This window comes from Lotus japonicus, chromosome 6, assembly GCF_012489685.1.
Source record: "Lotus japonicus ecotype B-129 chromosome 6, LjGifu_v1.2".
NCBI lineage: Eukaryota > Viridiplantae > Streptophyta > Magnoliopsida > Fabales > Fabaceae > Lotus > Lotus japonicus.
The window spans coordinates 43,279,631-43,290,476 of NC_080046.1; the positions used below are offsets into that span (position 1 = coordinate 43,279,631).

The following is a 10,846-nucleotide window of genomic DNA, read 5'->3' on the forward strand; positions in this document are numbered from 1 at the left end:
TATATTAGGGATGAAACCATTCGTAGGCTAGATGTACAACTTTTCTGATAATTTGGTTTTGCGTGCGCGAAGGTGATGAGGGGAGTGATTTTATTTTACAGAAAAATTTCTTTGCATGAAGGTGACGGGTTAAAGGAGAGAGGAAACGGGGGTCACACTGTTTAATGTAGTTGTTGAGTGCATTAATTGCGTGAAAGCTGTACAAATATGATTTTTCTTTTCTGAATTAAGCGTAAACTGCATAATGATGATAGTTTTTTGGTAGATGAAAAATAGTAAGAGAGAAAATTCACTGAACATTTTTTTTGTCACCTTATACATTAATTACAAAATTATTATTATATATTTAGAGAGATATAAGAACATAAAATCCAAATGATAATGGGTGGATCGTCTCCCGCTGTTATAGATAAGTACTTCAGGGAAAAATTTCCCTCCCTCTTTGTGAAAGTTTATAATGTTGTTAGACGATTTTGGAGGAACACACTAGAATTTGGGTCCTTTTTCACTGCTCATGAAGGAGAATGGTGAATGGATTGTGTTAATTTGGGTTCATGTAAAGCTCAATCTGATGATACTCTGATTTTGGTTTTCGGACTCCCATTATTCATATGATGATGTCATATTTGTATTTTTTTGAATTTCTAAGAATTTAAAAAATATTGGTGCAAGATATGTATCTTTTGTTGTTTAAATCTTATGAGTTTGTGCTGTTATCATTTGTTATCCTAGATTCCTTGTCAATGACGTTATTGGAATTTGTGTATAACAGAAAATTATTAATTAATTTTAAATTTTTGTAACAGGTAAAACTGCCTATATGTTGCTCATACTTCATGACAGAAAGGCCCTAGCATGAAATAATATATTTGCGATGAAACCATTCATAGGCTAGATGTAACAACTTTTCTGATAATTTGGTTTTGTGACAAATTCAATGGAGGCAATTAAAAATTTATCATAGAAGTAATAGGATTTAGCTAAGGAAAGAGTAATAGTAAAGTGTAATATAATGAGGCATATAATGTTGTATTAATTTGATGTAAAGGTATGTGATAAATTCATGATGTGAAGACGATAAGAAGAAAACTGATGCTTTTCAAGAAAAGAAACAACAGTAAAAGTTGCTCCGGGTCCCGACACCTCTCACGAGCTAATTCCTAATTACAAATGATCCCAAATATGCTATTTCTCTAAGTATGTCTTATTTATAACATTCTCTCTCACACTTTCATTAATTCTTTCAAATTAACTCAAACTACCTCAACTGACCATGGGAACTAATCGTGATGTTATACAGTAGGTCACAATTTATTTCCACTAATAATAATTAGGTCTGATATTCAATATTAATGTAGTATTATTATGTACAAGCCCAAGTCTGCCAGTTAAATCAAAGAAACATAATATGAAACATGCTGAGATTAGGTAAGCAGTCTAAAGATTATTCGCCGATTAGAGGGCACCTTGATTCCACAATATGTTCGTAAGATCTTCTAAGTTGTTTTATCTTCATCAATGTTTCATTATTTTGATAAAAAAATTGTCTTGGTCAAGTTAATGGTTACTTATACTCTTGTAGAGAACTCAAAATTGAGGGTATTATTTTTTCTACGTAGTTGTATTTTATGTATAAATTGAGGTTTAAGATCTATATTCACTACAACCAATTTGGTCATAGGGAATGGCCAGAAAACAACAGCAGTATGCGAAAAAACTGTTGTTGTAAGCTTTTGCCACGGATTCCCACCCGTTGCATATCCATTCGTGGCAAATACTAATAAGCTGTGGTTTTCCATTTTAAACCACCTTTCTTTGATAACTGTCGCTTGAACAGGCCACAATTTCATCAAGAAGGTTAGGGTCATGGCTTATTTTTTGTTGCGGTTTATCAACCGTAGAGGTATTTCCTGATGCCACACTTTGCAATTGTTGCTTATGCCACAAAAGCTAGAGATCTTATAGAACACGCTGTTTAGGAGAGGGATCTTCCTCTTCTATGCAAATTTTCTCTCTCTGTGTGCGTGAAGGTGATGAAGGCAATGATTTTATTTTACAAAAAAATTTGTGTGTGTGAAGGTTACAAGTTAGAGGAGAGAGAAAACGAGGGACAAGCAGTTTAATGTAGTTGTTGAGTGCATTAACTGCGTGAAAGTTGTACAAATATGATTTTTCTCTTCCCAATTAAGCATAACCTGCATAATGATTAGAGTTTTTTGGTAGATGAAAAATCGTAAGAGAGGAAATTCACTAGCACAAAATGGTCAGTGAATTTTCTTATAAAAAAAAACCTAGCCATTTTTTTGTCACCTTATACATTAATTCAAAATATTATTATATATTTAGAGAGAGATAGAAATTATTAATTATTTTAAATTTCTGTAATAGGTTAAAGGGCCTATATATTGCTAATAGGGGGGCCTTCTATTAAAACTAGAGTTTGCCAAGGCGTATGACAACATCGTGTGGGATTTTCTTTACAACACATTGCGTCTGATGGGATTTGGTAAGCGGTGCATTTCTTGGATGCAAGCTTGTGTGTCCACAACTACCTTAGCAGTGCTTGTTAATGGCTCTCCCACTGACTACTTTTCCATTGAGAAGGAGCTTAGGCAGGGAGACCCATTATTTCCTCTCTTGTTCAACATTAGTGTTAATGTGTTTTCCTGCATGCTTAATCTACTTGAAGAGGAGATACCTTGCGGTTTTCATGTGGGGCAAGGGTTTTCCATCAATCATCTACAGTTCGCGGACGACACTCTCATCTTTTGTGATGTGAGGAGAATCAGTTGGAAAGAATAAATATGGCCTTGGAGATATTTCTTTGGATGTCGGGTTTGAAAGTAAACTTCTCTAAATCGAAGCTGATTGGGTGTAATGTGGAAGAGATAAGGGTTCAGGCCCTAGATGATCTCTATAACCTTAGTGTGGGGAACCTTCCTATTGAATATTTAGGAGCACGGCTAGGAGGAAACCCAAAAAAGGAAGTAGTTTTGGGGGGTTGTGATTTAGAAAATGAGGGAAAAATTGCTAGGCTGGGGATCCAACTATTTCTCATTGAGTGGAAGACTAGTCATGCTAAAGTGAGTCATCTCGGCAATTCCGGTCTATTATATGTCGATCTTCAAAGCACCGGCGGGTGTGATCGAGGAATTTGAAAAACTAATGCGGAGCTTCCTTTGTGGTAATAGATCCGCTCAATGTCGCATACCGTAGGTGGCTTGGGAACAAATTTGTAAGAGCAAAAAACTAGGAGGACTTGGCCTTGGTTTCTTGGGTTGGAGAAACAAAGCCCTTATTTTAAAATGGGCATGTCGCTTTGGGAAAGAACCGAACTCTTTATGGCGAAAGCTTTTGTGCAAGAAATACAAGTGGGATGAAAGATTCCTTTGTCTTCATTTATTGATTGATAGATGTGAAGGCCTATCCTATGTGACTCAAGACATTGTGAACTCGTTGAAAGTAGATTCAATCATAGCAAAATTGACGCGGGGAAAGCTCTTGTGTAAGGTTGGGCAGGGCTCTCGTGTTCGCTTTTGGCTTGATCCTTCGCTGGAAACAACTCTTCAATTGCGCTTCCCACGCATGTTACACTAGCAGTTAACAAGGCTGAAATTGTGAATGAAGCTGGCTTTTTTGCTTCCCGCAAGTGGACATGGACCATTGAATTTAGGAGGTAGTGCTTTGGGTGGGAGCTTGATGAGGAGGTGCGTTTTAAAGCTTTGATTCAGTAAAGTCTACCAATTAAGGGGGAAGATACTCTCATGTGGATAGGGGATCGAAACTGTTATTTTACAGTTAAGTGCCTATTATCTCAGGTGGAGAATCAAATCTTAGGCCCAGAGGCGTGGATCATCCCTAAGAAACTTCAACAAGTTGTTCCTCCTAAAGTTTCTATCTTCTTGTGGCAAGCCTCAGTAAACAAGATTGGAGTAAAGCCAAATTACTTGTTAGAGGGGTGAATATTGAGAACGAGGGTCAATGTAGCATTTGTGGGTTATTGGTAGAACCCACAGATCATCTAGTGTTACATTGTGTTTTCTCTTGGAGAATTTGGTCTGCCATTTTGTCAAGAGAAAGGAACCAGTTGGTGCTGCCCCAAGAAGGTACATGATTTAATCCTTGATTGGGCTCAATTACGAGCAGTGTCTGATTCAATTCTTTGGGATCTAATACCTTACTTTGTCTGCTGGTCCTTATGGATAGAAAGAAACAAAGTTGTTTTTCAAAATGAACAATTTTCTGCAGAGGTTGTGAGATTGGCATATGACTAGAATTATGGGTTGGGTAAAGGCTTGGTGGACTGATTGTCCCTATTCCTCTACTGATTTTGTCTGCAATTTTACACACCTTCGACTGTTTGTTACAAAAGATAAAGCTCGTTCCAAGATATGGTATCCACCACCGGAGGGTTTGCTCAAGTTCAATGTGGATGGCTCTTTGCTTGGCAACCCAGGGCTGAGTGGCTTTGGTGGCAGTTTGAGGGACTCCAGTAGGCGCCATAGAGGCCTATTCTCTCTACCTGTTGGGGATCTTTGGGCCTTTGAAGCAGAACTTAAAGCAATTTGTATACTTTAAAATTCTGCAAGGAATTTCATTTGCAGCATATTATTGTGAAGAGCGATTCTGCCCTGGCTGTTGGTTGGGTATCAAACAAAGAAAATCGCTCCTCGAAGTTACTAAATGATCTTATTCTGATTGATATGCTTATGGAAGATGTTGATTGTGTTGGTGTTTTCCATGTCTGTAGGGAATTCAATGTCTTGGCTGATTACTTGGCGAAAACTAGTTGCCACAGAAGAAATAATATATGGGTTGTACTATGAATTCTCACCAGACCTGGTAGTGCTGCGTGTTGTGTCTGCTGCTACTATCCACGATTCCCTTCTCTTTTTTTTTTCATTGTTGTCGTTTGTTTTCTCTTTTCATTGCCGTTACTGTTTTGTCTTTTAAATCTGTTATGTGCCTTACAGCATCTACAATGCAAGGTTGCTAGTTTGGTTGCTTAAACACTATTCTGATGGACCCAGACTGTCACATAAGATTTAAGCAACTCAAACAAAATTCGCTTCAACCACGATTGTTTATTTTACTTTTGTTTGGATCCCACTATACCTCATATATTTATATTATTTCAAGATCATGACACTATTCAAGTTCATGAATGAAAGAGAAAATATAATTTTTTAATTAAAAAGCAAGAATAAAGAGAATAAGCAACCGTTGCTTAATTTTAAGCAACCCAACTGCCATGTCACATTGCTCCAATTGTGCTCCAAAATAAGCAACGTTGTTTAACTGCGCCAACTGGTTTAAGCAACCTCCATTGGAGATGCTCTTAGTGTATGTTAGCATCTTTATTTTCCTTTTGCTCACGGGATTTAAATTTGTATTTTGTGTACTTTGCAACCTCCTTAAAATTGTGTACTTTGTATTTTAATTTGCTCTATGTTGTTCTCATGACTTTATATCATTCAATAATATGTTTCTCTTTAAAAAAAATCTATTAATAAAATATTAACTGGAAAAAAGAGATAGATCGATTACTAACTTGTCATTTGAGCAATAAGCCGTCGAAATTGGGAGTAATAGATCAATGATGAGGCACTCACATACTACATTTTTTGACATCGGAAAAATAAATTACATCCTCTGGTGATTGATCTCTGGATCTTTCCCTCTTCAACCAATATATTCATCAACTCTTACTATTTAAGCTATCATTCGGAAACACATACTGCATATTTAATAGACTTTATAGTGAAACCAAATAATGATTCTTCAAGAAATGCCTATTGTTTTTCCAAGCACCCAAAGGACCAGCGATAGCTCAACACCAAATATGGTGTGGATGGTACTCCTATCCAACACAAATCCATATACTGTAACCCCTGCCCTATTGTTCTCAAAGTAATTTACTGCAAAAAAAAATCACAAAAAAACTATTAATTAAAACCTGCATTATTAAAATTCCACAAATAAAAAAACCATAATTAACTAGGATTTGAGAAAATTAAATTACCAAGAGCTTTTCTCTTATGATATGAGATGGTGCTGTAAGAATAAGATGGGATTAACTTGGTGGTATTAATCTCATCTTCTTCATCTCCTGCTTCATCAGTATCTGATTCCCCATCAGTTCCCACAGTAGGGAACATTTTTTCATGGGAAATCTGAGCCGTTAACGTGTTACCTTCTCCCACTCCATCAAAAGAATCCAACGTCGCACAAACGTGCCACTTGGCAGCAAGCCCCGTGATTGATTGCGCTTTGTGTGTTATCTTGGTGGCACTTCGGAATAAGATGGACAGCGCAGAAAGGAGAGTCACTGAGCACAGCTGCACCAGAATAAAACACTTTATTAATTTTTTTCCCAATTATTTATTATATGGATGATAAAAAAATCAAAGACAGCCACAATTTCATAGAAATGGGCACGTCTTCATCTAACATTATTTATTGAAATCGTTACAGTTTTGTATGTACAGCTAGCTAACAGGTGTTAGTTTGTAAAATGATTCACGTAAAGCAAATGAAAAAATTATTGTAACATATCATCATCAAATGACATAGGTTGAAGGTAAATTCTGTGCTACCCTGAATTTCTTTAGGGTACGGTACCCTGACTATATGAAATTGTGAAATTGAAGGGTAGAGAAAGAGAGAAGATTAGACCTTTTAACTTTTGTTGGAATCTTAGATGTCATGTCGGTTGTTGCATCTTTTTTTAAGTCAAAATCTAGTGGTTGAAGTGGAAATGTATGCAATGTAAGAACAAGAGAGTCATTGACCACAATAAGGGTGAGATATGAAAATTGGTGTCTGGCGAACGACAAGATAATGAGATGATCTACTAAAATGCTCATGAATGATGGTGCTAGAGGCTTTTAGAAGTTAAAAAATTTGGAAATAAAGAGATTTTACATCATTTAAGGTACCGTACCCTCATTTAAATTAAGGTACCACAGCAAGCACCTAGAATGAAAGCTTTTTATAGCCATGCCAGATTGCCAGCATTCATTGTACAGCTTACTTAGGTCAACACATGTGAAAGTTTATAATTAGCAATGATAAAAAAAAATTGATTTAAAATTTTTAATTAAGAAGTTTAGATTAGGTCCTATTATAAAAAAAAATTGGTTTTGGTCTCCTAATAATAAATGTGTCATGCCACGCCAGCACCGCCGTGCACATGACAAGTCACCTGAGAGCATTTTATGTGGCGAAGACCAATTCTAACTATTTTCCAAAGTCTGAAGACATATTTTGGAAGATTTACTAATGGAAATCAAAACTCGCTCAAAGATAATAAAAAAGTAGAGAAAGAAGAACATACCGCAAGCTCGCCGGTTCTATAGATGTTGGCATCTCCTGAATGTTGGGTTATGACAAGGAGGCACGCAAACTGGCTTCCGGTGACCATCACCAGCGCGAGTAGGATGAACGCGCGGAACCTATGGCTTATGATTCGAAGGTGTCTCCTTATTCTCAAGTGCTCCGACAACACAGACTCCACGTCAGAGTCCACGTGGAAGTAATTGGCAAAATCCCTCAGCCGTAGGATCTGGAGGTGGCAGATCAGACGGAACAGAACGCACACCAGGAATATCACTGTGGTTCGGTACAACCAGGAGCAGAGTTCTAATATGCACGCTACTACATCACTCAGGTACACGTTACCAAGGAAGGGGATTTGTGAGTATCCAGATGCATACCACCATATTTGGTATCCACTCTCTGCCAAGAAGCATGGCCCCACAAATACTAGTAGGATCTTGGCTGACCTCTGTGGCCCCAAAAAAACACAATCAGCTAATAAAATTTTAATTGCATTCAACATTTTGAGAATAAAATGAGCTGGAATTATGATTGTCATCATGGTAAATTTGGATTGTTATTGTTGTAACACATTTAATTTCCATCTCACAATCAAGTGAGACGTGAGATGGAAATGATTTTTCATTTTCATTTCTACATAATGTTATGATGTTTAAATTTAAGATTAATCCAATTCCTCAAAGAATAGCTTGCTTAACCTTTGCATGCTTCTAGTTGATTGATTGATTCTATAGAATACAGATGAACAAACCCCACCAAATTAAGTAATAATTAGCTAGCATTGTCCATATACTAACCTTTAAGATAGGAGGATCTTAGTACTTATCTAATATAATTGTTAATTTGGCTATCGTATTAGTATAAACCATTTAGTAAATTATGACTACATAAAAGCATAGACTATTTTAAAATTAAATTATACCCTATTAAATAGAAGAAATTCACAAAACATATTAACACACGATTATAATTTTAATGCACTATCAGACTAAAACACGTTTACACTAACATTCAATTATGTTATTCCAAGTAAAACCAAATAGTTACAGTTTTTTATTTGATTAAAATAATTTATTTTCTAATTTTACAGAAAACTGCTTAGATCACTACACAACCCACACAAACTTTAAATCTTTGACACACTAGTTATATTTGATCAAATTAAAAATCACGCATATTAATGTATGCTATTGGAATCACTACTATTGAATGACTTTAATGGTAAAAGTGGAACTATTTGATTTAATTTTCAGCCATTAAGATTATTGAAGTTAATTACTAGAATTTCCATTTCAAAAAAAAAAATTACTAGAATTTCAACCATTAATTTTAAATTAACTATATTTCCGGATTTACCAAATTTAGAACAAAACAAAAATGACCAGTTCCTGATTTCTCTCTATCAATCAACGTCAAAGATAATCAATCATCAAACAAACATAATTAACCAGAAAACAAAAAAAACAGAGAAAAATTTGAAAGACAGAGAAAACTGACATACATTGAGTTGTGCCATATAGTTCAATCGAACGGTCTCGCTTTCATCACAGAGCTTATCAAAGAACAAGAACCGCCGCAGTCCATACTTCCGGACGAAGGAGGAGAGGCAGAGGAACGAGAGCGCCGCGACGGAGCTGAGTGAGAGCTGGACAACGGCGTCGTAAGGGCGGGAGTGGTTGGCGTCGCAGGTGGGGCAGGCGAGGAGGAAGTGTGACCCGGCCGGGATAGCGACGGCGAAGAGGAGGAAGACGAGCCATGAGAGTGCGGTAGTGAAGGGGGTGGATTGGTCGACGCACATCCATCGGAGGTAAGATCGGAAGGTTTGGAACTCGTCTTTGGCGTGGGAGACGGAGCGGTCGTACCTGCGCTTTCTGTCTAGGAGGGAGGTTTGCTTGGTGGTGGTTTCGTATTCCTCCATGGTGGTGGTGATGGATGGAGGAAGATGGTGATTGAAATGGGTTTGGAAATGGTGGTGGTGGTTTGGAATCACGGTTGTGGTGTGATGTGGCGGTGTTTGTTTGGGTATAAATAGCTTTGGCCTAAACTTGGAAAATTGAAATGGATGTTCTAAAGTGCTATTTTGGTTTATAAATATAGAAGAAAGTTGGCTCTCATGTACTCGATTATAATTTTCTTATTTTATAAAAAAATTGTTTTATGAAATTATATTTTAGAATTGATTTTTCATTGTATCCCTATCATCTAAAGCTCACCTTAAATTCCAATCACTTTCACTTATTGAGTTATTATTGTATTATAAGAGAACCTTTTGTGGTCACTGGTCAGCATCAATTTTTCATTTAGTATGAGTATCCGCAGTAAAATGATTTACCATTGCTATTGGTAGTGAATATGTCTTTATCCAAAAAAAATTCCAATCAATTTTCAAGAATTAATTTTTCATCACACCCCTTATAATCTAAAAATCACCTAAAATTTCGATCAGTTGTCACTTATTGAAATGGAAAAGATTATATAATCAGTCATTTACCACTTATTAGTAAAAACTTCATAATAAAATGATTAGTCGTCTTTGTTGAATTTCGAAAAGAGAAAAAGTTTGATGCACCGACGGTGTAAAGTTTTTTTACACCGTCAACCAATTAGATTTCAAGGATGTGCCACGTCAATTAATGAAATTAAATAAAAAGAGAGATTTTCTCACATCCTTAAAATATGATTGGTTGATGGTGTAAAAAAACTTTACACCGTTGGTGTATAGAAATTAAACTCTTTCGAAAAAGAAAATGATTAGTCTTTGTTATTGAAGATGAATATTCTAGTTTCGTCCTAAAAAAATTCCAATCAATTGATACTCATACTCTTATATGTAAGAAAAAAAGTGTGCGTCCATTCACTATCTCTTTGTTAATTTGAATTTGGTTTCATTTAACATATATATTTTTATCAAATCATAGAAACATGAATATTCAATTTTTAATATTAGCATTAATAATTAAAAATATCGATATAAAGTACAGCATGTAACTTAATTGAAAGTATTCAATGATTAAAAATTTATTGACTATAAAATAATTACAAACATTAACATTTATAAATTGACTAAATTGATTTTCTCTCAAAAATCAAAATGGTGATTGCTACTATTTCTGATTAATTAATATTTATTATTCTATAATTAATAATATATCATGTAATAAATATGATTTGATTGCTTTACCTTTTCTTTTTTAGTTATACTCTAACTTTTATTTTCTCCATAATAATCTTATTTAGTGTAAATCCTGTTCATAAACACACATTAATACTGTAAAAAAAAACACATAAGTACAAATACTGTAATTCTTTCATTCATTATAGAAATAGAACTCTAAGTTAGCGTTTGGTGACAGAACGGAACAGGACATGACAGAACGGAACAGGAAAGAACAGAATAGAACAAGATAATAATGTATTGTGTGTTGTGTTTGGTAACTTTAAGTCAATAGAACAGAACCATGATTTTAATTACATATATAACCTGGCATATTTAATATTTGATTGAGGA

General features: G+C 35.4%; 1 protein-coding gene and 1 long non-coding RNA gene across 2 annotated transcripts; one reads left to right on the plus strand and one right to left on the minus strand.

Annotated features, from left to right (window-relative positions):
* The first annotated feature begins 1,743 nt into the window (after positions 1 to 1,743).
* Positions 1,744 to 5,096, plus strand: LOC130726925 (uncharacterized). The gene is made up of 2 exons (XR_009015052.1): positions 1,744 to 2,263; positions 2,389 to 5,096. It is a non-coding gene; the product is annotated as an uncharacterized LOC130726925 (long non-coding RNA).
* A 426-nt stretch (positions 5,097 to 5,522) lies between these two features.
* LOC130726183 (uncharacterized) lies at positions 5,523 to 9,442 on the minus strand. Its single transcript, XM_057577411.1, has 4 exons — positions 8,840 to 9,442; positions 7,337 to 7,786; positions 6,023 to 6,338; positions 5,523 to 5,918 (listed from the first exon to the last, which is right to left on the minus strand). Exons 1-4 carry the CDS (start codon positions 9,254 to 9,256, stop codon positions 5,782 to 5,784), a joined length of 1,320 nt encoding a protein of 439 aa, XP_057433394.1. The 5' UTR covers positions 9,257 to 9,442; the 3' UTR covers positions 5,523 to 5,781.
* Between the last annotated feature and the right edge of the window lie 1,404 nt (positions 9,443 to 10,846).